At 35.4% G+C, this 27717-nt stretch overlaps 1 protein-coding gene across 1 annotated transcript in view; it reads left to right on the forward strand.

The window, feature by feature from the left end:
* The first annotated feature begins 2562 nt into the window (after positions 1-2562).
* The window catches only part of LOC148952724 (transforming growth factor-beta-induced protein ig-h3-like), a 41420-nt gene continuing 16265 nt past the window's right edge, over positions 2563-27717 (forward strand). The window contains exons 1-2 of the mRNA XM_089087381.1: positions 2563-2701; positions 23657-23780. Coding sequence (XP_088943507.1) covers positions 2642-2701; positions 23657-23780 — 184 coding nt within the window. The 5' untranslated portion in view covers positions 2563-2641. The remainder of the gene's footprint in view (positions 2702-23656; positions 23781-27717) is intronic.

The raw sequence follows: 27717 nt of genomic DNA on the forward strand, positions 1-27717 counted from the left end.
TTGACAAAACCCCCCAGGGCCCAGGGGCAGGAAGGGACTCTCGTATAAACTTCAGAGAGGGCTCATTTGATTGGAAATTGGAAGTTCTGGTCCAGCTCTTAAGAGTCAAAATTGATCGAAGGGCAAATAACCCCCCCACGCCCTTTCTCCCAACCTCTTCCTTTGAACTAATTCTGTTTAAACCTGAAGGCCCAATGAGAGTTAGAATGTTTTGGTATTAACACACACCTATTAGGCATCTGCTCTCCTCCCTAACAAGGAAAGAAACAGAGAGTGTTAGGCAGTGGTGGATCCATGGGAAGGGCGAGGGCCCCCCCTTATATATATATATATATATATATATATATATATATATATATATATATATATATATATATATATATATATATATATATATATATATATATATATATATATATATATATATATATATATATATATATATATATATATATATATATATATATATATATATATATATATATATATATATATATATATATATATATATATATATAAAGTAATGTAATTTACTTAATTAACGCAAGATTGCGTTAATTAAACTTGCTATTTTTTCAATCCATACATTGTTGTCAATCGCTGTCCACAAGTTATGCAAGCTGTCTATTGTTCATATATAAGGTTTTTATCAAAGAGGTTATCGTATAGACTTTGAAAAAAACCTCATTCGATTTCAATTGAAAGTTCTAGATCCTTTTTTTAAAGTCAAGAATAATCTGAAAGTAAGCAACCCCCCACCTCCATTTAATAAAAACATTAACCATTTTTTTATCAAAAATGAAAGAAATTAATTAAAACAACTTACTAAAAAATGAGTTTTCAAATAAAGTTAAACGCCATTTTACACTTAAGCTAAGTAAACGCAAATACCTGTTGAGAATAAATGAAACCCAAAACGAGAACAGAAATTAAATAAACAATCATAGCAAAAAACACACAACAAGTAATAATATAAATGAATAAATAGATCTTAAAGCGAGTAATGCTTAGATTGAATATGAAAATTAAGCTTAAAACGAAAAAAAATAGTTTGCTATTAAAGTTTAAATGAAACTTAAAACGAACAGAAATAAAATAAACGATCAATGCGAACAAACATACAATATATATTAATGTAAATGAATAAATAAATCTTAAAACAAGTGAAAATTAAATTGAATATGCAAATCAAGTTTGAAACGAATAAAAATAACTACAAACAAGAGTTTGGGTATCGTCTCAACGCAAAAGCCTAAACCCTACTGCGTCATTGGCGGTTTACTGAAAACGAATTATATTACAAATGTTTTCTTTTGTACTTAATATTGAAGATAAATATTAAAATTACAGTAAAATATTGAACTGATGAGCTTTCAGGAATTAATATCACTATACATAAAATATTCAGTTTAATTTATTAGTTTTTACCAAGATTGGTCAAGACAATTATAGTTTCACTACAAAGAAAATTTAGATACTGCTATATATATATATATATATATATATATATATATATATATATATATATATATATATATATATATATATATATATATATATATATATATATATATATATATATATATATATATATATATATATATATTATGTATTCATATACAACAACATAAACCTACAAACATATAAAAACATAAACATATACATATAAATCAGGAAATATGGGGGAATTTATTTTTTAGTAGAACAGGATCTTCACACAGAGTTTGCAGTTTTCATAGAAGCAGACACCAAATTAAAGAAAAAGAAATGTGGATAAAAGATCAGTAAAAAAAACAAACTAAAAACATATGGAACCAAACAGCTAAAGAAGAAATAGCTTTTCGTTGAGTATGATATCATGGAGTTTTCATATTGTCTATTTGTCATGTTGTCTAGGTGTCATTGAGAATCAACAAGAAGTTAATGCTTGAATTTTTACGGAGAAAACGCAATGTCAAATCTATTTATTTTCAACGTGACAACAATGACAAAAATGTGGTACTATCCTAAATATTCACAATTTTAAGAAAACAAAAAGAAAAATCTTCGAATTTCACTGTTTTAGGAATGAACAGACCTAGGGCTGGTCAATCTTAAGTTTTAATTTGATAGCTTTGGTTTTTTTTGTACTGCTGAATGAAATAAGTCGTGTAACTTGATTCATGTCTTACATCCAGATTACCTTAGCTAAATCCATCCACATCTTATCTAATTGAAGTAAACTTAAAATCTAATCTCTGTCAAAAAAAGGGAAGTAGAAATTAACAATATAAAAAGAAAAAAGGTAAATATTTGTTTTGGTGATGAAATTCTTATCAGTAATTGAAAAATCATTATGTCGCAATAGAAATAGACAAATATTATTTGCACTTAACTATTGACTTTCTTCCGTGCTGATTGATTTGCCATTTTCCCCTCAGTTCTATCTAGGCGAACTTAATACTTTGAATTAACCTCTTTGTAAGAAAATTCCATTGTGAATCAAATCAGTCATTAATATTTTATGGATATCTTTGTTTTCTTTTTCTAATCCAATGCGTGTCATCAATCCCAAAAGAAAATTATCTTATCATTTCCTATATATAGTTCTGGATTATACCTTCATTCAAAAAAAAAATTAACGGAGGAAAGAATAGGAGTAATGAAGTCATTTCTAATTACAATTTTCTGTTTTTCAGTTTTATCAAAGACTTTTTTGGCGGTAAGTTAATTATTGTTCTTGGCTCTTGACAGTCTTACTTGACAGAATTCACCATCTTGGTTCCTAACAAAATTGTTATTGACCTCTGGTTAGTAATTTAGGACCATGGGTTAAATATCAGTAGCAGCAAGGTCTAGAATCTCATGGAGAGTGTGCTTTAAGGCTTCCACAGAATCAAAGAAACAGAAAAAATGAGCAGTGCCCGGTATGCAAAGGGTCTTAGGGTACTTAGTTCATTTCTACGCTATACACGTGTTCTGAACCTTCACATAAAAAATAAAAAAAAACAATGTTCTTTCAACTGAAAGTAAGGAGCAACACTACAACTTAAAACGACCAGAAATTATTCAGTATATGAAAGAGGCTGCCCCCTCCTCATCGCCTCACTCTTTGCGCTAAAGTACGACTCTTTGTCGGAACTTTACTTTTCAAAGTAATAAGAAAATTTAGCGTTAAGAGCGAGTTGTTAAGGAGGGGATGTCCCTTTCAAATGCGGAATAATTTCTGGTCGTTTTAATTTTTAATGTCGCTCCTTAGTTTAAAAAAATTTTTTTTCTTAGATTAATTTCTGATTATCGTTTTTCAAATAATGCTGGGAAATCCATGAAAAGCAAAATGGTGTACGCGATTTTTGAAGACTGTGTGCCAAAACTAATCGATCAAGAAATAATAAACAAAATTATTTTTCAGTTTGTTGATAATACAAATTAACATTTTGTTCTTGAATTTTCCCAATTTCCTATGTTCCATTGGTTTTTACTTCCTTTTTTTACATTCAAGGAATGTAATATTCCATTATATAACATATTTTTCATTAATGTAGATTGCTCCCCACCCCTTTTGGGGAGACCTGCTTTTCGGTTTGACCTTATACGGTTGTCCAACAAAGGCGATCTTGGGTAATCTATCATCGTTAATCCGCAGAATATGTCCTCCACTTTTCTCTCATTATATCTCTTGAAAACGGGATTGACCTACATTTTGCGTAGAGCATAGTTTTTAAGATACGGTCTGTCAGTTGGTTACCTAAAACAATTCGTAGGCAATTTCCCTGGAAAACAAATTGCAAATACTCCTCCGTTTTTCGAAGCACCCACGCTTCAGAACCATACCTGACCACTGTCTTCACTGCACCTTATAATATTCTAAATATAGCATCGATCAAAGATGTTTTAAATCCTTATTTTGACTAATCAGAGTAGTTTGTGCGTCAGTACCACGGTTTATATAATTATCTAGTAAGTTTGCCGCAGAGGATTTCTGGCTCTTCATTCTCGGTGCGAACAAAAATTTCCTCCCCCTTATTTGTGCACTTGTTGTCCACTGAATGGTTTAGCCAACCAAGTGGTTTTGTCAGTACTTGTTCCTTGTTCCATATTCTTTGTCTACCCGTGTAGGTCAGTACTGTCTTTCTAAATTTGTGGTTTTGATGGAATATACTATAAGGCTTTCCGATCGATTTCCGATCGATATAATATGTGGATACTTTCCGATCGATCTGTAGTAATGAAAAAGCGGTTTCAATCATTATTTTCCTGGCGTGTCTTCTTTCTGCAGACGAAGAAAATTGTTCGTCAGAGCGTTTGTCTTATCGACAACTTGTCGACAACTGTTTACAGTTCTTCAGAAGAAGGCAAGTTTTATTTTTGGACTTTAATTTTTGTTTAATAAAATCTAGAAAATGTGGAACAGCACAGTGGAAGCTATGCAGTTTTTTATTGTTTAATAAAAAATAGAGTTCTGAGAAAGAGTCAAACCTTAGCGTAAAGAGCGAGGCGTTGAGGAGGGGACAGCCCCTTTCTTATACGGAATGATTTCTGTTCGTTTAAGTTTTAATGTCGAGTTAATTTAAAAAAAAAACTTGTTTTTTTATTTAATTTATGAACGTTTTTCGAATTAATACAGGTTTTGATTTTGGCTCACCGTACATGAATAATTAAAACAAAATGTGCATATTAATTTTACTTTTATTTTTTAAATGGCTTTCTCGAAAGTTGTTTAATTTTATTTACGAACGTTTTTATTAGTAATAAATATACGTAAATTACGAATTAACTTACGTAATGAACTTCTATATTCATATATTTTTAATAAGCATATTAGGGGTTCTCCCCTAGTTAATACCTAGGTCTTTACGCTAAAGTTAGTATTTTGTTCCAATTCTTTAAAAATTGACACCTTAATCAAAAAAGCCGTTAATTAGAATAAATAACTCTTATGAAACTACCAAAAAATATTTGGCTTAAAGAGCGAGGTATTGATCTGGGGTCGAACCCAATCATATACGTAATAATTTCTGTTTGTTTTAAGTTTTGATGTTGCTCCTTACTTTCAGCTGAAAAACTTGTTTTTTTTTTAATTTCTGGTCGTTTTTTTAAATAATGCTGGAAAATCCGGCGCCCCCTTCATACAAATGTCCATTCCCCCATGAAGACTTCCTACATGAAAAGTTCCTCCCACATAGCCCCCCGACCCCCCCCCCACTACCAGAAAAAATCCCCCTTGAAAATGGCTGTATACTTCCCAATAACCAATACTATATGTAAACATTGGGTAGAGTTCATAACTTTCAGCCCTTCCCCCGAGGACTTTGGGGGATTAACTCAACCTAAAAGACATATTTATTATATTATTGACCATGCATAACAAAATGACTATCTCAAAATTCTGATCGAGTGGATTTGGGAAAAAAATGAGCGTGGGAGGGGGCCTAGTTGCTCTCCGTTTTTTTGGCCACTTAAAAAGGGCACTAGAACTTTTAGTTTCCGTTCGAAAGAGCCCTCCCACGATATTTTAGGACCACTGCGTCGATAAGGTCACCCCTGGAAAAAAAATAAACACGCATCCGTGATCTTTCTTCTGGCAAAAAATACAGAAACATTTTTGTAGATAGGAGCTTGAAACCTCTACAGTAGGGTTCTCTGATTTTCATTAAGGTTCTATAACTCTTAGGAGGTGTTTCCAGCTTTTTTCAAAAATCGGGCAAATTTTTTCAGGCGCGAGTAGTAATCAAGGTACTACTTTGCGTACGCCCCCGTACCAAACAGGTTTCTGGTAGGTACAATCTGGTTTGGTAGGTACAATCTGGTTAGGTGGGTATAATCTGGTTTGGTTCAAGTTTTTTCTGACACATTTTACCGGATTTCTAATTCACCTTATACTTTGCGTACGCCCCCGTACCAAACAGGTTTCTGGTAGGTACAATCTGGTTTGGTAGGTACAATCTGGTTAGGTGGGTATAATCTGGTTTGGTTCAAGTTTTTTCTGACACAATTTACCGGATTTCTAATTCACCTTATACTTTGCGTACGCCCCCGTACCAAACAGGTTTCTGGTGGGTATAGTCTGGTTCGGTAGGTCCAATCTGGTTAGGTGGGTATAATCTGGTTTGGCTCAAGTTTTTCTGACACAATTTACCGGATTTCTAATTCACGGTATACATGACCGGCGCGTCTTGTTTAGCTGCCAATATAATCAATTATTTTATTCCAGTTTTTCTAAACCAGTATTGTCCATAACTTAATTTACGTAGACAATGAACGATATTAATTAATGTTTTGAATAATAGGAGTGTGAATGATTCTAATTAGTGATTGGATTGTATGACGGTGGAGAAAAAAAACCACAGTTAAGGTAACCCCGAAGGGGTTGTTAACTCAGGTACTTTGTTACTTGACCTAGCTTTACCTCTCCGATGTGGTCTGTATAATACACAAGTAACGTTTGAAAAGTATTGTCAATTTAAAATAGGATCTAACGTTCCCTTCGTTCCCCCATTTCTGAGGGGCAGGGGAGGGTAGGAGAGGGGAGGGGGATCCAATTTTGGAGGTATAACAAGTACCATTCATTGCGATCGTAGCTCTATGTTGGCTCGTTTTAAATACTTCAGCTTGTCTATTCATTTGTGTTAAATAAAAATCTTGAATCTGGAAAATGAAAAATAAGTATTTAAACAAAATGTACGATGCTGCTAATTAAGGAATAGTAGACTACACTCAGAATTGTTTGCATGAGGGGCCTGTCTGTGTCTCTTTGAGCTGTTTGTGTCTCTTGAGGCTGTGTGTGTCTCTTTGGGCAATGTGTCTCTTTGAACTGTTTGAGTCTTTTTGGTCTGTTTGTGTGTCTCTTTGGGCTGTTTGTGTCTTTTTGGTCTGTGTTTGTCTCTTTGGGGTGTGTGTGTCTCTTTGGGCTGTGTGTGTTTCTTTGGGCTTTGTGCGTCTCTTTGGGCTGTGTGTCTCGTTGGACTGTTTGAGTCTTTTTGATCTGTTTGTGTCTCTTTGGGCTGCTTGAGTCTTTTTTGGGCTGTGTTTGTCTCTTTGGGCTGTTTGAGTCATTTTGGTCTGTGTGTCTTTCTTTTGGCTGTTTGTGTCTCTTAGGGGTCGTGTGTGTCACTTTGGGCTATGTGTGTCTCTTCGGGTCGTTTGAATCTTTTGGTCTGTATGTGTCTGTATGGGCGTTTTTTTTGTATTTGGGGTGTGGGTGTGTCTCTTTTGGCGTTGTGTGTCTCTTTATCCTGTGTGTGTGTGTCTCTTTGGGCTATGTGTGTCTCTTTAGGCTGTGTGTCTCTTTGAGCAGTTTTAATCTTTTTGGTCTGTGTTTGTCTCTTTTGGCTTTTTGTGTCGTTTTGGGCTTTGTGTGTCTCTGTTGGATGTGTGCGTCTCTTGGGGCCGTATTCTTCTCTTTGAGCTGTATGTGTCTCTTGGGATGTTTGAGTCATTTTGGTCTGTGTGTGTTTCTATTTGCTGTTTGTGTCTCTTAGAGGCCATGTTTGTCTCTTTGGGCAATGTGTGTCTCTTTGGGGTGTTTGAATCTTTTTGGTATGTATGTGTCTGTATGGGTTTTTTTTGTCTCTTTGGGCTGTGTGTGTGTGTCTCTTTGGGCTTTGTGTGTCTCTTCAGACTGTGTGTATGTCTCTTTAGCCGGTGTGTGTCTCTTTGGGCTGTGTGTCTCTTTAGGCTGTGTGTATCTTTGGGGAGTTTGAATATGTATGGTCTGTGTGTGCCTCTTTTGGCTGGTTGTGTCGTTTTGTGATTTTTGGCTTTTTGTATCGTTTTGGGCTTTGTGTGTCTCTGTTGGATGTGTGAGTCTCTTTGGGTCCCGTGCATCTCTTTGAGCTGTATGTGTCTCTTGGGATGTTTGAGTCATTTTGGTCTATGTGTGTTTCTTTTGGCTGTTTGTGTCTCTTAGAGGCCATGTGCATCTCTTTGGGCAATGTGTGTCTCTTTGGGGTGTTTGAATCTTTTTGGTATGTATGTGTCTGTATGGGCGTTTTTGTCTCTTTGGGCTGTGTGTGTGTGTCTCTTTGGGCTTTGTGTGTCTCTTAGGACGGTGTGTATGTCTCTTTATACTGTGTGTGTCTATTTGGGCTGTGTGTCTCTTTAGGCTGTGTGTCTCTTTGGGCAGTTTGAATCTTTATGGTCTGTGTGTGCCTTTTTTGGCTGTTTGTGTCGTTTTGGGCTTTGTGTCTCTCTGTTGGATGTGTGCGTCTCTTTGGGCCGTGTACGTCTCTTTGAACTGTATGTGTCTCTTTGGGCTGTGGGTGTCTCTTTGTGATCTGTGTGTCTCTTTAGGCTGTGTTTGTCTCGTTGGACTGTGTGTCTATTTGTGGTGTCTTAGTCTTTTTGGTCTCTCTGTGTCTCTTTGGGCTGTTTGAGTCTTTTAGGTCTGTGTTTGTCTCTTTGGGATGTGTTTCTCTTTGGGCTGTATGTTTCTATTTGGGCTTTTTGTTGATCCTGGATGTATGTCGTTGCTTTTGACCTGTGTGTCTTATTGGGGTGTTTGTGTCTTTTTTTGGTCTATTTGTGTTTCTTTTTGGACCTTTTGAGTCTTAGTTGTGGGTGAGGTTAACTTTGGGCAATGTGTTTGTCTTTGGGCTATGTGTGGTTCCGGTTTCGTGTTTCGTATCTTGGAAATGTGTTGATCGTTTTAGTTTGTGAGTCGGTGTTATCTGTGTGTGTCTCTTTTGTCAGTGGGTGTCTTTTTTGTGCAGAGTTCGTATCTGCTGGATGTGTGCGTCTCAGTGGGGCTGTTTGTGTTTATGTTGGCTAGTTTTGTCTCTGTGGGCTTTTTGTGCCATTTTTGTGTTGGTGTTTTCATTTAGTATGTTTGTGTCTCTTTGGAGTCATGGGTGTCTCTTTGGGCAATGTGTGTCTCTTTGGGGTGTTTGAATCTTTTTGGTCTGTATGTGTCTCTTTGGGCTTTGTGTGTCTCTTCGGGCTCTGTGTCTCTGTTTAAACAGTTTGTGTCTCTTTGGGCTTTTTTTGTTTCTTTTGGGTTATGTGTGTCTCTTTGGGATGTTTGAGTCATTTTGCTCTATGTGTGTTTCTTTCGGGTTTTTGTGTCTCTTAGGAGCCATGTGTGTCTCTTTGAGCTTTTTGGGGTGTCTGAGTCTTTTTTGGTCTGTATGTGTCTCTTTGGGCTGTTTGAGTCTTTTAGGTCTGTGTTTGTCTCTTTGGGTTGTGTTTCTCTTTGGGCTGTCTGTGTCTCTTTGAGCTGTTTGTGTCTCTTGAGGCTGTGTGTGTCTCTTTGGACTGTTTGAGTCTTTTTGGTCATGTTTGTGTGTCTCTTTGGGCTGTTTGAGTCTTTTTGGTCTGTGTTTGTCTCTTTGGGCTTTGTGTGTCTCTTTGGGCTGTGTGAGTCTTTTTGGTCTCTTTCTGTGTCTTTGGGCTATGTGTGTCTCTTTGGGCTCTGTGTCAATACGTTTAAGCAATAAATATCTTTAAGCGTAACCCGCCTTTATTTTTTAGAATAGTTCTATTGTAAGCAAGTAACAAACTCTTTCCTGAAGTCACCTCTTGGATACACAATGCAGAAATTTCATTTAAGAAACTATGAAAAAATTGTAAGTAAGTAAGTAACAAATTCTTTCTTGAATTCACCTCTTGGATAAACAATACAGAAAATTCATAAAAGAAATTATTAAAAAATTGTAAGTAAGTAGAGTCTTTTTGGTCTTTGTTTGTCTCTTTGGGCTGTTTGTGTCTCTTTGGGCTGTGTGTGTTTCTTTGCGCTTTGTGCGTCTCTTTGGGCTGTGAGTCAATACGTTTAAGCAATAAATATCTTTAAGTTTAACCCGTCTTTATTCTTTAGAATAGTTCTATTGTAAGCAAGTAACAAACTCTTTCCTGAAGTCAACTCTTGGATACACAATGCAGAAACTTCATTTAAGAAACTGTAAAAAAATTGTAAGTAAGTAAGTAACAAATTCTTTCTTGTAGTCACCTCTTGGATACAAACTCTTTATTGTTTTCACGACTTAGATATACGATGTAGAAATTTAATTCAAGAAATTATGAAGAAATTCTCAGTAAGTAACAATTTCGTTCTTGAAGTCAACTCTTGGATACACAATACGGAAATTTCATTCAAGAAATTATGAAAATATTTGTAAGTAAGTAACAAACTCTTTTTTTGATTTCACCTCTTGGATATACAGCACAGATACTTCATTCAACAAATTATGAAAAAATCGTAAGTAAGTAACTTTTTTTTCTCTTTATCACAAACAATTTTCACTTAGCTACACGATATAGAAATTTAATTCAAGAAATTATGAAAAAATTCTTAGTAAGTAACAATTTCTCTCTTGAAGTCAACTCTTGGATACACAATATGGAAATTTCATTCAAGAATTTCATGACTTAGATACACGATGTAGAAATTTAATTCAAGAAATTATGAAAAAATTCTCAGTAAGTAACAATTTCTTTCTTGAAGTCAACTCTTGGATACACAATACGGAACTTTCATTTAAGAAATTATGAAAAAATTGAAAGCAAGTAACAAACTCTTTCCTGAAGTCACCTTTTGGATACACAATGCAGAAACTTCATTTAAGAAACTATGAAAAAATTGTAAGTAAGTAACAAATTCTTTCTTGAAGTCACCTCTTGGATACACAATGCAGAAATTTCATTAAAGAAATTATGAAAAAATTGTAAGTAAGTAGCAAATTCTTTATTGATTTCACCTGCTGGATAAACGAAAAGACATTTCGTTCAAGAAATTATGACAAAATTCTAAGTAATTAACAAACTCTTAATTGTTTTCACGACTTAGATATACGACGTAGAAATTTAATTCAAGAAATTATGAAGAAATTCTCAGTAAGTAACAATTTCTTTCTTGAAGTTAACTCTTGGATACACAATACGGAAATTTCATTCAAGAAATTATGAAAATATTTGTAAGTAAGTGGGGTGTCTGAGTCCTTTTGGTCTGTATGTGTCTCTTTGGGCTGTTTGAGTCTTTTAGGTCTGTGTTTGTCTCTTTGGGTTGTGTTTCTCTTTGGGCTGTCTGTGTCTCTTTGAGCTGTTTGTGTGTCTTGAGGCTGTGTGTGTCTCTTTGGGCTGTGTGTCTCTTTGGGCTGTTTGAGTCTTTTTGGTCTGTTTGTGTGTCTCTTTGGGCTGTTTGAGTCTTTTTGGTCTGCGTGTGTCTCTTTGGGCTGTTTGTGTCTCTTTGGGCTGTGTGTGTTTCTTTGGGCTTTGTGTGTCTCTTTGGGCTGTGTGTCAATAATTTTAATCAATAAATATCTTTAAGCTTAACCCGTCTTTATTCTTTAGAATAGTTCTATTGTAAGCAAGTAACAAACTCTTTCCTGAAGTCACCTCTTGGATCCACAATGCAGAAACTTCATTTAAGAAACTATGAAAAAATTGTAAATAAGTAAGTAATAAATTCTTTCTTGAAGTCACCTCTTGGATACACAATACAGAAATTTCATTAAAGAAATAATGAAAAAATGTAAGTAAGTAGAGTCTTTTTGGTCTGTGTTTGTCTCTTTGGGCTGTTTGTGTCTCTTTCGGCAGTGTGTGTTTCTTTGGGCTTTGTGCCTCTCTTTGGGCTGTGTGTCAATACGTTTAAGCAATAAATATCTTTAAGCTTAACCTGTCTTTATTCTTTAGAATAGTTCTATTGTAAGCAAGTAACAAACTCTTTCCTGAAGTCACCTCTTGGATACACAATGCAGAAACTTCATTTAAGGAACTATGAAAAAATTGTAAGTAAGTAAGTAACAAATTCTTTCTTGAAGTCACCTCTTGGATACAAACTCTTAATTGTTTTCACGACTTAGATATACGATGTAGAAATTTAATTTAAGAAATTATGAAGAAATTCTCAGTAAGTAACAATTTCTTTCTTGAAGTCAACTCTTGGATACACAATACGGAAAATTCATTCAAGAAATTATTAAAATATTTGTAAGTAAGTAACAAACTCTTTATTGATTTCACCTCTTTGATATATAGTACAGATACTTTATTCAAGAAATTATGAAAAGAATATAAGTAAGTAACTTTTTTTTCTCTTTATCACAAACAATTTTCTCTTAGATAAACGATAAAGAAATTTAATTCTAAAAATTATGAAAAAATTCTTAGTAAGTAAAAATTTCTTTTTTGAACTCAACTCTTGGATACACAATATGGAAATTTCATTCAAGAATTTCATGACTTAGATACACGATCTAGAAATTTAATTCAAAAAATTATTAAAAAGTTCGCAGTAAGTAACAATTTCTTTTCTTGAAGTCAACTCTTGGATACACAATACGGAAATTTCATTTAAGAAATTGTGAAAAAATTGTAAGAAAGTAACAAACTATTTCCCGACGCCACCTCTTGGATACACAATGTAGAAACTTCATTTAAGAGACTATGAAAAAATTGTAAGTAAGCAACAAATTCTTTCTTGAAGTCACCTCTTGGATACACAATACAGAAATTGCATTAAAGAAATTATGAAAAAATTGTAAGTAAGTAGCAAATTCTTTCTTGAATTCACCTGCTGGATAAACGAAAAGACATTTCTTTCAAGAAATTATGACAAAATTCTAGGTAAGTAACAAACTCTTAATTGTTTTCACGACTTAGATATACGACGTATAAATTTAATTCAAGAAATTATGAAGAAATTCTCAGTAAGTAACAATTTCTTTCTTGAAGTCAACTCTTGGATACACAACACGGAAATTTCATTTAAGAAATTATGAAAAAATTGTAGGCAATTAATAAGCTCTTTTTTTTATTTCACCCCTTGGATATACAGTACAGATACTTAAATCGGTAAATTATGAAAAAATCACAAGTAATTAACTTTTTTTTCTCTTTATCACAAACAATTTTCACTTAGCTACACGATGTAGAAATTTAATTCAAGAAATTATGAAAAATATCTCAGTAAGTAACAATTTCTTTCTTGAAGTCAACTCTTGGATACACAATACGGAAATTTCATAACTTTTTTTTCTTTTTCTCTTTATCACAAACAATTTTCACTTAGCTACACGATGTAGAGATTCCCAGTAAGTAACAATTTCTTTCTTGAAGTCTACTCTTGGATACACAATACGGAAATTTCATTGAAGAAATTATGAAAATATTTGTAAGTAAGTAACAAGCTCTTTATTGATTTCACCTCTTGAATATACAGTACAGATACTTCATTCAAGAAACGCGATTAAACACGTTTTGAAACTACGTGTATTTGCTTGCCTTTCCTTGGCACCTTTCCAAATGAGCGGGATTCCCCACCGGTTCCTACACATTGCAAAAAAGTGAGCAGTACGAAAACTCCACGTTTTCAACCAGACTGGTTTTTTCTAGATCTTTGAAACAGCCTCTATTTCTGACCTAGTTTAGAGATTGGATGACAACTACACACATAGCACGCCTTTTTTCGACATCGTGCAGTCAAAATTTGACACGACACACAAACAGAGTCATAGTGAGAGAGATATCCAAAAAGTTGGGTTGATCTAGGTTCACTTAGAGTGGCGCGCCACTCTAAGTGAACCTAGATACTAACCGCAACTTTTTGATAATCTCTTGACTATGAATCTCTGTATTGTGTGTCGATGTCAAATGTGTGTGTCTCGTACTCTATAGTATGTTGTGTCATTTCTGTGAGTGTGTTGTCTAAAACCAGTCTGGTTGAAAACGATGAGAGATTTTCGTACTGCTTACTTTTTCGCAATGTGTAGGTACCAGTGAGAATCCCCGCTCGTTTGGAAAGGTGCCAAGGAAAGGCAAGCAAATAGCTTGCTACTCTAAACGTGTTTAATCGCGTTTCTTGAATGAAGTATCTGTACTGTATATTCAAGAGGTGAAATCAATAAAGAGCTTGTTACTTACTTACAAATATTTTCATAATTTCTTGAATGAAATTTCCGTATTGTGTATCCAAGAATAGACTTCAAGAAAGAACTTGTTACTTGCTGGGAATTTTTTCATAATTTCTTGAATTAAATTTCTACATCGTGTAGCTAAGTGAAAATTGTTTGTGATAAAGAGAAAAGAAAAAAAACTTATGAAATTTCCGTATTGTGTATCCAAGAGTTGACTTCAAGACAAAAATTGTTACTTACAGAGAATTTTTTCATAATTTTTTGAATTAAATTTCAATATCGTGTTGCTGAGTCAAAAGTTTTTGGTATAAAGAGAAAAAAAAAGTTGCTTCCATACTATTTTTTCATAGTTTATTGAATGTAGTATCTGTGCTGTACATTCAGTATATGGAATAAAAAAAAGAGTTTGTTTGCTTGAAATTATTTTCATAATTTATTGAATGAAATTTCAGTATTGTTTAACCAAGAGTTGACTTCAAGAAAGAAATTGTTACTTAGTGAGAATTTCTTCATAATTTCTTGAATTAAATTTCTACGTCGTATATCTAAGTCGTGAAAACAATTAAGAGTTTGTTACTTACCTAGAATTTTGTCATAATTTCTTGAACGAAATGTCTTTTCGTTTATCCAGCAGGTGAATTCAAGAAAGAATTTGCTACTTACTTACAATTTTTTCATAATTTCTTTAATAACATTTCTGTATTGTGTATCCAAAAGGTGACTTCAAGAAAGAATTTGTTACTTACTTACAATTTTTTCATAGTTTCTTAAATGAAGTTTCTGCATTGTGTATCCAAGAGGTGACTTAAGGAAAGAGTTTGTTACTTGCTTAAAATTTTTTCATAATTTATTAAATTAAATTTCCGTATTGTGTATCCAACAGTTGACTTCAAGAAATAAATTTTTACTTACTGATAATTTTTTCATAATTTCTTGAATTAAACTTCTACATCGTGTATCTAAGTCATGAAATTCTTGAATGAAATTTCCATATTGTGTATTCAAGAGTTGGGTTCAAGAAAGAAATTATTACTTACTGAGAATTTTCTCATAATTTCTTGAATTACATTTCTATATCGTGTAGCTAAGTGAAAATTGTTTGTGATAAAGAGAAAAAAAAGTTACTTAATTGCGATTTTTTCATATTTTCTTGAATGAAGTATCTGTACTGTAAATCCAAGAGGTGAAATCAAAAAGAGTTTGTTACTTACTTACAAATATTTTTATAATTTCTTGAATGAAATTTTCGTATTGTATATTCAAGAGTTGACTTCAAGAAAGAAATTGTTACTTACAGAGAATTTCTTCATAATTTCTTGAATTAAATTTCTACATCGTATATCTAAGTCGTGAAAACAATTAAGAGTGTGTATCCAAGAGGTTACTTCAAGAAAGAATTTGTTACTTACTTACTTACAATTTTTCCATAGTTTCTTAAATGAAGTTTCTGCATTGTGTATCCAAGAGTTGACTTCAGGAAAGAGTTTGTTACTTGCTTACAATAGAACTATTCTAAAGAATAAAGACGGGTTAAGCTTATAGATATTTATTGATTAAACGTATTGACACACACCCCAAACAGACGCACAAAGCCCAAAGAAACACACACAGCCCAAAGAGACACAAACAGCCCAAAGAGACAAACACAGACCAAAAAGACTCTACTTACTTACATTTTTTTCATAATTTCTTTAATGAGATTTCTGTATTGTGTATCCAAGAGGTGACTTCAAGAAAGAATTTGTTACTTACTTACTTACAATATTTTCATAGTTTCTTAAATGAAGTTTCTGCATTGTGTATCCAAGAGGTGACTTCAGGAAAGAGTTTGTTACTTGCTTACAATAGAACTATTCTAAAAAATAAAGACAGGTTAAGCTTAAAGATATTTATTGCTTAAACGTATTGACACACAGCCCAAAGATACACACAAAGCCCAAAGAGAAACAAACAGCCCCAAGAAACACAGACAGCCCAAAGAGAAACAAACAGCCCAAAGATACGCACACAGACCAAAAAGACACAAACAGAACAAAGAGACACACAAACAGACAAAAGAAGACTCAAACAGCCCAAAGAGACACACAGCCCAAAGAGAAACACACAGCCCCAAGAGAACAAACAGCCCAAAGAGACACAGACATCCCAAAGAGAAACACACCCCAAAGAGACAAACACAGAACTAACAGAATCAAACAGCCCAAAGAGACACATACAGGCAAAAAAGACTCAGACCCCCCAAAAAAGCTCAAAGAGAAACACATGGCTCCTAAGAGACACAAACTGCCGAAAGAAACTCACAAAGAGCAAAATGACTCAAACACCCCAAAGAGACACACATAGCCCGAAGACACATAAACAGCCCATAGAGACACACACGGGCAAAAGAGACACAGACAGCCTAAAGAGACATACAAAGCCCAAAGAGACACATACAGACCAAAAAGACTCAAACACCTCAAAGAGACACACATACCCCAAAGAGACACACATGACTCCTAAGAGACACAAACAGTCAAAAGAAACAAACACAGACCAAAAACACTCAAACAGCCCAAAGAGACACACATAGCCCAAAGAAACACAAACAGCCCCAAAGAGACACAAACAGCCCAAAGAGACAAACACATCCAAAAAAAGACTCAAACAGCGCAAAGAGACACAAACAGATCAAAAAGACTCAAACAGTCAAACGAGACACACATCCCAAAGAGACGCACAAAGCCCAAAGAAACACACACAGCCCAAAGAGACACAAACAGCCCAAACAGACACACACAGACCAAAAAGACTCAAACAGCCCAAAGAGACACACACACAGACTAAACAGACTCAAACACCCCAAAGAGACAAACAGCCCAAAGAGACACACACAGCCTCAAGAGACACACACAGCTCAAAGAGACACAGACAGCCCAAAGAGAAACACAACCCAAAGAGACAAACACAGACCTAAAAGACACAAACAGCCCAAAGAGACACATACAGACCAAAAAGACTCAGACACCCCAAAAAGACACACAGTCCAACGAGACACACACAGCCTAAAGAGACACACACAGCACAAAGAGACACACACAGCCCAAAGAGACACATACAGCTCAAAGAGACGTACACGGCCCAAAGACATCCAACACATCCAACATGTACACAAACCCCCCAACACGATACAAAAAGCCAAAAAGCCCAACCCAACACCCCCAGTTAAGAGGAGCAGACACCTACCAAAATGGTACGTACTTAACAAAGAGACACACAGCCTAAGTAGAAAAATACATAACAAAGAGACACACACAGCCCAAAGAGACACACACACAGTCCTAAGATAAACACAAAGCCAAAAGAGACACACACACACAGCCCAAAGAGACAAAAAACGCCCATACAGACACATACATACCAAAAAGATTCAAACACCCCAAAGAGACACACATTGCCCAAAGAGACACACATGGCCTCTAAGAGATACAAACAGCCAAAGGAAACACACACAGACCAAAATGACTCAAACATCCCAAGAGACACATACAGCTCAAAGAGATGCACGCGGCTCAAAGAGACGCACACATCCAACAGAGACACAAACAGCCACAAAGCACAAAACGACACAACCACCCAAAAGAGCCACACACAGACCATACAGATTCAACCTTCCAAAATATACACACAGCATAATTAGACACACAGCCAAACTATAAAACCACAGGCAAATTTTAAATAACCCAATTCCGAATAGAAAAAAACCCCCAAAAGACAACCAACACAAGCCCACAGTCAAAAACAACTCCAATAGAGACACATACAGAACAAAAAGATTCAAAAACCCCAAAGATACACACATTGCCCGAAGAGACACACATAACCTCTAAGAGACACAAATAGCCAAAAGAAACACACACAGACCAAAATGACGCAAACAGCCCCAGAGACACATACAGCTCAAAGAGATGCACGCGGCCCAAAAGACGCACACATCCAACAGAGACACACAAAGCCCAAAACGACACAAAAAGCCAAAAGAGACACACACAGACCAAAAAGATTCAAACTGCCCAAAGAGACACACAGCATAAAGAGACACACATAGCCCAAAGAGACACACACACACAGGATAAAGAGACACCCAAAGCCAAAATAGACACACATACAGCCAAAAGATACAAAAACGCCCATACAGACACATACAGACCAAAAGATTCAAACGCCCCAAAGAGACACACATATCCCAAAGATACACACACGACCCCTAAGAGACACAAACAGCCAAAAGAAAGACACACAGAACAAAATGACTCAAACAGACCAAAAAGATACACATAGCCCAAACAAACAAACACAGCCCGAAGAGACAGAAGCCCAAAGAGAAAAACACAGCCCAAAAAAGACTCAAACAGCCCAAAGAGACACAAACAGATCAAAAAGACTCAAACAGTCCAACGAGACACACAGCCCAAAGAGACGCGCAAAGCCCAAAGAAACAAACACAGCCCAAAGAAACACAAGCAGCCCAAAGAGACAAACACAGACCAAAAAGACTCAAACAGCCCAAAGAGACGCACAAACAGACCAAAAAGACTCAAACAGCCCAAAGAGACACACAGCCCAAAGAGACACCCACAACCTCAAGAGACACAAACAGCTCAAAGACACACAGACAGGCCCCTCATGCAAACAATTCTGAGTGTAGTCTACTATTAATGAATTAGCAGCATCGTACATTTTTTTTAAATACTTATTTTTGCATTTTCCAGATTCCAGATTTTTATTTAACACAAATGAATAGACAAGCTGAAGTATGAAAAACGAGCCAACATAGAGCTACGATCACAATGAATGGTACTTGTTATACCTTCAAAATTGACTCCCCCTCTCCTACCCTCCCCTCCCCCTCAGAAATTGGGGAACGAAGGGAACATTCGATCCTATTTTAAATTGACAATACTTTTCAAACGTTACTTGTATATTATACAGACCACATCGGAGAGGTAAAGCTAGGTCAAGTAACAAATTACCTGAGTTAACAACCCCTTCGGGGTTACCTTAACTGTTAATCAGTTTAATCCTTTTTTTCTTTACCGTAATACAATAAAAATCACTAATTAGAATCATTCACACTCCTATTATTCAAAACATTAATTAATATCGTTCATTGTCTACGTAAATTAAGTTATAGACAATACTGGTTTAGAAAAACTGGAATGATTACATTGGCAGCTAAACAAGACGCGCCGGTCATGTATACCGTGAATTAGAAATCCGGTAAATTGTGTCAGAAAAACTTGAACCAAACCAGATTATACCCACCTAACCAGATTGTACCTACCAAACCAGACTATACCTACCAGAAACCTGCTTGGTACAGGGGCGTACGCAAAGTATAAGGTGAATTAAGAAATCCGGTAAATTGTGTCAGAAAAAACTTGAACCAAACCAGATTATACCCACCTAACCAGATTGTACCTAACAAACCAGACTATACCTACCAGAAACCTGTTTGGTACGGGGGCGTACGCAAAGTATAAGGTGAATTAGAAATCCGGTAAATTGTGTCAGAAAAAACTTGAACCAAACCAGATTATACCCACCTAACCAGATTGTACCTACCAAACCAGATTGTACCTACCAGAAACCTGTTTGGTACGGGGGCCTACGCAAAGTAGTACCTTGGTTACTACTGGCGCGTAGCTTTTTGTGGGTCGTTACCACGAACTGTTTGATTGACGAATTTTATGCGTAATTGTTGAAGGTTAACCCTGTTGAAAGTTCTGAGAGAGCCAAACAATTTAAAAGTTATATATTAAATCTACCTCTCCCATGAATCCCCCCCCCCAAAAAAAAAGTTTTTTTATGGTATTTTTATTTATGTCTCCTCATATTAGCACTTCTGGCAATGTTCCTCAACCATCGCTTCAGTCTTCTGTAAAAGGGACTAGAACTCAAGGAACCTCAAAAATCCATGATTTTCAGATATTTTTGTGTTTTATCAGCTTCATATATTTCATTATTCAACATAGTATTATACTTAATACTAAATATTAAAAGTTATATTATATACTTTATAACGTACTTTAGTATATAAAGAATCGAGTCTTGGGGGAAAGACAATGATCAAACAGTTCGTGGTAACGAACTGTAAGTAAGGAGCGAACCGGCTCAATGGTAACCAAAACTCTAGAAAACGGGTTTTTAATACCAATAGATATATCAAAAGAATCAGATTTCAATGCTAATTTCAAATATATAACTTTCATCAAGTTTAGCCCTACCCATTAAAAGTTACGCACCTTAAATAATTAGCTTGATTTTCAAAAAAAAGAGAAACACCATTTAAAAGTCATTTAATCGTAACGGCAGTCGCATTGTGTTATTCAGTGAATTAGAAAACTTTGCAGTTTAGGTCTTATGTTTATATCTGTAGTAATGCGAGATTTTGCATGTCTTGCCACAAGACCGATAATGTATGCATACTTATTAGTTTTTTTTTTCCCAGGGGCGATCGTACCGACCCAATGGTCCTAGAATATCATCGGAGGGTTCGTTGGAACCGAAATTAAAAGTTCTAGTTCCCTTTTTAAGTGACCGAAAAAAATGGAGGGCAACTAGGCCCCCTCCCACGCTTATTTTTTTCCAAAGTCATCCGATCAACATTTTGAGATAGCCGTTTTGTTCAGCATGGTCAAAAATATGATAAATATGTCTTTTAGAATGACTTAATCCCCCGAAGTACCCAGAGGGGGGGCTAAAAGTTATGAACTTTACCCAATGTTAGCATATAGTATTGGTTATTCGGAAGTATACAGAAGTTTTCAGGAGGTTTTTTTGTGTTTTTGGTTGTATGGGTGGGGTCCGGGGTTATATTGGAGGATCTGTCCATGAAGAAAGTTGTCATGGGTTAATGAAAATTGCCATGAAGGGGGTACCGGAATTGCCAGCATTATTTATTGGTTATTTGGAAGTATACAACCATTTTCAGGAAGAATTTTTTCTGGAGGGGGGGGGCCTAGAGGAGAGGGTTACTCTGGAGAAGAGTTCCGTGGAGGATGTTTCTTTGGGGTAAGGGACATTTCGATGAAGGGGGCGCCGGATTTCCAAGCATTATTTAAAAAACGATCAGAAATTAAATAAAAAAAACAAGTTTTTTTCAACTGAAATGTAAGAAGGAATATTAGAACTTAAAACGAACATAAATTATAACATATGTGAGGGGGTTCTCCCCCAAGTTAATACCTCGCTCTTTACTCTACAGTTTTTTTAGTGCTTTCAAAAGAGCTATCTATTCTAATTAAACGGCCTTTTTGATTCAGGGGTTTGTGAATAAAAAATATTTTTTAATTTTAACGTAAAAAGCGTCGTATTGACAAAGGGGAGAACCCCCTCATATACGTAATAACATATACGTAATAAAAAAAAACAATAAAAAACAAGCAATACAGCTCAATAGTAATCGAAACTTTTAAAAACGGAATTTTGATGTCAATAAATGTATCAAAAGAATGTGTTTATAATGCTGATTCTAAATATATAAATTTTATTAAGTTTAGTATTACTCATCAAAGGCTACGAGCCTGAGAAAATTTACTCGATTTTTTAAAGAGGGGGAAACATCCCCTACAAGTGAAAGAATTTTAATGAAAATCACACCGTCAGATTCAGAGTATCAGAAAACCCTATTACATAGGTTTCAAGCTCATATCTGCAAAAATCTGCAACTTTGTATTTTTTGCCAGAAGAAAAATATACGAATATAGAAGTTAGTTACGTATGTTAATTTGTAAAGACATCCATCTAGCAAAAGAAAAGTAAAATTTTTATGCAAATAAAAGCTGCATTAACTAAAAATGATCAGAAATTAAATAAAAAAAACAAGTCTTTTAAACTGAAAGTAAGGAGCGACATTAAAACTTAAAACGAACAGAAATTATTCCGTATATGAAAGGGGCTGTCCCCTCCTCAACGCCTCGCTCTTTACGCTAAAGTTTGACTCTGTCTCACAACTTTATTTTTTTAAAAAATAAAAAAATTTAGCGTAAAGAGCGAGGCGTTGAGGAGGGGACAGCCCCTTTCATATACGGAATAATTTCTGTTCGTTTTAAGTTTTAATGTCGCTCCTTACTTTCAGTTTAAAAAACTTGTTTTTTTTTATTTAATAAGGGTCAAGAAATGAACAGAGATAGCCAGGAATAAAATTCACAGTTTGATCTACCCTTTGCTGCTCTATCTGATTGTAATAAGCACTTCCCTCGCAAATACCAACGGTTAAGTTAAAGAAAACGGTAAACGAAAAGTTACAGTTATCGGTTAAAGAAAAGTGTCCTTTATAAAAAAAAAGATTAAAAAAGTCGCTTCTTCAAAATAAGGGTAATGTTTTCTGCTTCCACATAAACTTTCTACAAAAATTTAAAGAAAGTAGTAGAGCTAGGTGACTTAAATTCCCGGATACTTTCTGAAGTTGATATTGAAGCTAATTTCAGAAGGTTTTATCCACTTTACTACTTTCTCTGTCTGTCTTTACAGAGAGAAAGAAAAGTAGCCTCTCTTTACTCTTCCTCTTTCTCTTTAGGTCTCTTTACTCTCTTTCAGGCTCTACTGCTCTCTTTAAAATGCAGAAAGAGGTTTGTCCGAAAAGCTGTTGCTGAAAGGAAGAGATACTGTTGGTTTTGGGACTGTATTTGTTTTCTTTCGCTGTTTTTCAAAACTATACCCGTTTTCTTTTTGCTGCTTTAAAAAAAAATTGCTTGTGACATTCTTCTTGAGTACTGGAAGTGTGTGCTGGGCATAAGAACCCTTCTTTCAAAAAAAAAGATTTTCCAACCTGTGTTGAGTGTTAGAATTTTGAGTGTTCCATTCTCAAACGTTCTCGCTGAGCGTCTGTCGTCAACTTTTAATGAGAAGAAGAAAAGATACTGAGAGATGAATTAGCATCTAAGAGACATTGAAACTATAGCTAGAAGGGAGCCACAGCATAGTGGAGCATAGGATAGTCCCGGCATCAAGGAGGAGGAGCTACAGGAAGCCACGGCCTCCCTTATATGCAAAATAATTTCTATTCATCTTATGTTTTAACATCGCTTTTTAAATTTATTTGTTAAAGTTCTTTTCTTTTTATAGTTAGTATTATATTTGAATCAGAAGCGTCACCAGATCGAAGGGTAAATTATGCAGCACATATTGTGACGAGCACCATGTCATGAGTTATACACTGATGCAGCACATATTGTGACGAGCACCATGTCATCAGTTATACACTGATGCAGCATATATTGTGACGAGCACCATGTCATCAGTTATACACTGATGCAGCACATATTGTGACGAGCACAATGTCATCAGTTACACTGATGTTTATGTTGTCGAAAAATAATATTAATTCTAATAACGCTATTTACGAATTACGACGTCAATTAAAGAAATTTAGGATGAGGGGGGTGCATTTTTAAAAACCTACGGGAGAAATTGGTAATTTTTTCAATTTCCTCAAAAACAATTTTCAAAAAAGGGCACTTTTCAATGAAAGTACCCCCCCCCCCAAAAAAAAATAGGTAATTTCTTAGAATCCAGGGGGGGGGGGGCTTTATAATTTATGGAGCAAAAGCCCCCTGAAAAAATGCCCCAGCAATAGACTATTACCGAAGTACTAATTCAGGGACTAGATTTTCTGAATTTCAGGGTGCTCCTTATTTAAATTATCAAGTTTTATAACATTTTTCTAACATTTAAGAATTTAATTATTAATAATTCTAATTGAGAATTTAGATTAGAAGTGGTAAGTATATTACAATACTGGCATCATGACAAGAATCACCAGTAAATTATGAATCCTTTAATTTCAGGACGCAAATGTAAATGGATCTATTCGAGATGGCAGCCTCCTCCAAGAGTTGGAAGACGTCAGATGCTTTGTCATGACTGACTTGTTTATCCATGCTGAGTTTGTTGGTTTGCTAACTGGAGAAGGTACTGTTTTCATCATATATTTTGCAACTGAACACCAGCTACTTGTACCAAAACATTGTACCTATTTTGGCTTCAGAAACAACGTTTTTGACGTTTTAATTATCAACTAGTTAGGCTAGGTTTCCATTAAGGAGCTTCAACACCTTAAACTCATTTTGCCAGCATCGGTGTCAATTCCTTGTCTCAAAACAAAGGCTCATTAGCAAATTCTCGCAAGGGACTAGTCACCATCAAGTAAGTTTTCAATCAAATCGGTTAGTACTACAAGGAACACCCCAAAGACAGTTAAGTTCCTCAAAAGATATTTCCTTTCAGCTGACTTTTAGTGTTTTCCTAGCAGGTATACTAGAATTGTTTTTTGAAACTGTCCTTTCCTGAATCTTAAAAAGAAAACTGCTTCGTTCAATCGAAAAGACAAAATTCACATTTTCCAATGATGTAAGTATCATTGAATGTATCTATCTCCAGCACAAAACGGGAAAAGTTAAATAGCCTTATGATGCCTGGGGGGGATAGGTTTCGGCTGTTAGTTTTCTGTCGTTTATTCAAATCACTTATCCAAACCTAAAAGTTACAGCAAGACCGCCCAATTAATTTTTAATATTTTGACGAGATATTTGACGAGATTAAGTGATTTTCTAGGGAAAAGGACGTATCCAGGGGGGGGGGAGGGGTATTGGTTCTGAACCCTCCCCCCCCCCCAAAAAAAAAAATTGTCCAACTCGAAGAAACGTAATAAAATTGATTATAAGCAAATTTTCATGCGTTTTTAAATTTTTTTTATGGATCCCCACCTATATGACCTCCCGAACAAATAAATGACCTCCTGAAGAGATATCCTGGATACGACCTTGCTTTAAGATGTCGAATCCTTTAAAGAGATTACAGAATCTGTCCCAATGGAGAAGAGTCATCTGTCAGCTAATGCGCGGCTTAAGTCTGAATGATTATTCGTTTTAATTTAGACTCTTGTTAGGATTCATTTATTCATCTATTACAGTATCTGTTGTATTTTTATGGTAGTCTATCGGATAATTCATTTTAAGTTATGTTTGTTTTGGGTTTCATCTATCCATTGATAGTAATAATTGTTCATTTTAAATCTGGATCATAACTGGGTTGCTTTCACATAAGACGCCAAAACTTTATTAAAATTAGAAATTCTGCAGAGATTATTCCTTATGGGGAGAGGGTTAACCCCTCTAAAATCCCTTACTCCTTACGTTAAGCTTTGACTAAATCGTACCAGAAATTATTTTAAAACTGAAAAAATATACCCAGGTGGTAATTTCAAGTATGTTACTTACTGACTGTGCTCTAACCAGTTGAAATGAAAGTTTTATTGTTTAAAGGATATAATACTAAATAATTCCTTAATTAATAAATTATTAATAATTAATTTTTGAAGAATGTTACAGGACAAAGCTAATATTTCCATAACATGGCTCTTTAACTACAGCATCAATTCTTGAAGAGCTGAGATAGTAGTTCAAAGTTTAGATTAGAGAGCGAGGGGCTGAATTGGACGGGAGTCCCTTCAATATGTAGGATAATTTATGTTCATTTTAAGCGTTAACTTCACTCTTTATTTCCATTGAAGAAAAATTTTTTGGATTGAACTCCTGTTTTAAAATCTTACTCGGCGTTATCTTTCGTATGATGGAGGGAGTCTCTGCCACTGATGGAGGATGTATGATGGAGGGAGTCTCGTATCTGGAAGGGAGTCTGGCACTCCTTTCCATCTCGTTGCGCTTAAATTCAATATTTGCATAACTATACGTCAAGAATGGTATAAAAAAAACAGAAGGATTATTTAAAACAGAACGTAAATAACCAACAAAATAGTATAAAACAAAACTGTAATAAAACTGGATAATAAGTAAAAAACAGAAAAGAAATATAAAGAGAAAAATAGAAAAACCAATATCACAAGGCTTGAATAATTTTTGCAGTGTGTGTATCGGTTGACCTACATAATGGAACATAAAAAGGCATAGTAAGCTTATGATCAGACGACAAAAGACGCCGTGATACCCGGACCTTACTCAAGTTCTTGATCTGTATGATCTGAGAAAATGCGATATGTCTGTGTGCAGTAGGCTATAATTAGCTTAGTGTCATAGAGGAAAACCTACGATGGAAGTATACTTTTATCAAATATTAAATATGTAGAGTGGTTAGGTTAGGTATTCATCAAAATGCGTTCTACGCGACCTGCTTTCCATAATTTTCTTCTGTAGTTTCCTTAATTTTGTTAATAAAATATTATATTTTCATCATTTGGCATATGGTTCATTTGGTATATATTTCATCTTGGTATATATTTCATTTTGGTATATTTCATTAGGGTTCATCTAACTTCAGTTTTTAGGTGGGGTCGGGATATTTTACAACTACCGACGCTGCCCCAACAAGCGACGAATAGTTACTCTAATTCTTCATTGTAGGGGAGACTGGCCACGATCGGCACGGCCCACGTTTAGCCAAAGCAAACACTCTCAATATAAAAACCAATGGAGACTTCTGGTGGATTATAAAAGCTCTTCAGATGACAGTGTATGTTTTTAAAATGTCTGACCATGATTTATACTTTTACCAAAAATATCAGAGTGGGTCACGTTTTGTGGTGATTAAATCTGGAACTTTGTTCCATGTTTGTCCAAAAGCCTACCCCCTACTGACGAATCCTAGAAAAGCCATACATTTACATTGTATTCCCTTATTATTCGTCTGTCTTTTGGCAGCTTCTGAGACGTGCCATCTTTAACGGTTTGCTGTTAGGATTTTTTCATCCCGCGGGACGGCGAATTCCCACGATTGGCCACAATATCCAGAGTAGGTTCGGCATGCCGTACCAAGTTGTTCAAAAGTGGGCTATGCTTGTAAAAACTGTATAATCAGCATATTTTAAGCTTAAAGGCGAGCTCAAAACCCAAAACTAGATTAATTCTGGGGTTGTTTAACCCTACCAGACCAGAAAGTGAACTGAAATTCTATTTTTCCTGGTAAATTTTGTTCAAGATAAAATGCTTAAAAGTAAAACAGAGGAGAAAGGAAAGAAAGGCGGCCGGGATCTAGAAGAAAAGTAAACAGCAGTTTTTCCGTCTTAGTCGACAAAAAGTCAGTAGGATTCACAACAAGTGCCATGGGTGTCCCTAGAGGAACGCTGGAAGACTACATGAAAAAAGTTGAGAAGCTTAATATCCTTCCACAAATTGTGGACATGAGCTTCTTTATGCCCTGTTACAACACATTATAGATATTTACAGAGGAACAAAAAAGGACTAAAAACTTACTTGAAAAGGATAGATGATAGGTATTTCGACTTTACTCCCCTAGAAGCACGTAAACTCGCAAACAGCTATGTCATAAGAGTATAAAAATATTAGAAAACTGAAAATGCAAAGGTAGTTGAGACAGTGGAGGAATTGCAGGTAAAGATTGGTACCATAGTATTATGGCTCGCCATAAAACTCTATCAGTAAGAACTCCAGAAGACACAAGCTTAGGACGGGCGACTGCTTAAAATCCTCACTGTGCAGGAGCTTTCTTTGACAAATTGAAGCGACACCTAGTTAAACATATGTTCTGACCACAAGATATTGGGAATGTTGACAAATCAGGTCTGTAAATCATGCAGAAGCCTGGTAAGATCATTGCAGAGCCAGACCAGAAGTAAATAGGGAAGGTCACGTCAGCAGAAAGAGGTCAGTTGACCACGGTTTGTGCCGGTGTTAATGCAAATGGGAACACAGTCCCTCCTCTACGTATTTCCCCCGGAAAACAGTGTCCGAAAATTTTACCCAAGGGAACTTTACTAAGAACCATCATGACCGGCTCAGAAAATACTTCTGGCTGGATGACTGCCTCCTTATTTTACTTTACATGCAGGATTTTATCAATCAAGTCAAACCCACCAAACAGTAAGTGGTACTTC

This window comes from Artemia sp. Qi Xiang Cuo, chromosome 4, assembly GCF_049724085.1.
Source record: "Artemia sp. Qi Xiang Cuo chromosome 4, ASM4972408v1, whole genome shotgun sequence".
Classification (NCBI taxonomy): domain Eukaryota; kingdom Metazoa; phylum Arthropoda; class Branchiopoda; order Anostraca; family Artemiidae; genus Artemia; species Artemia sp. Qi Xiang Cuo.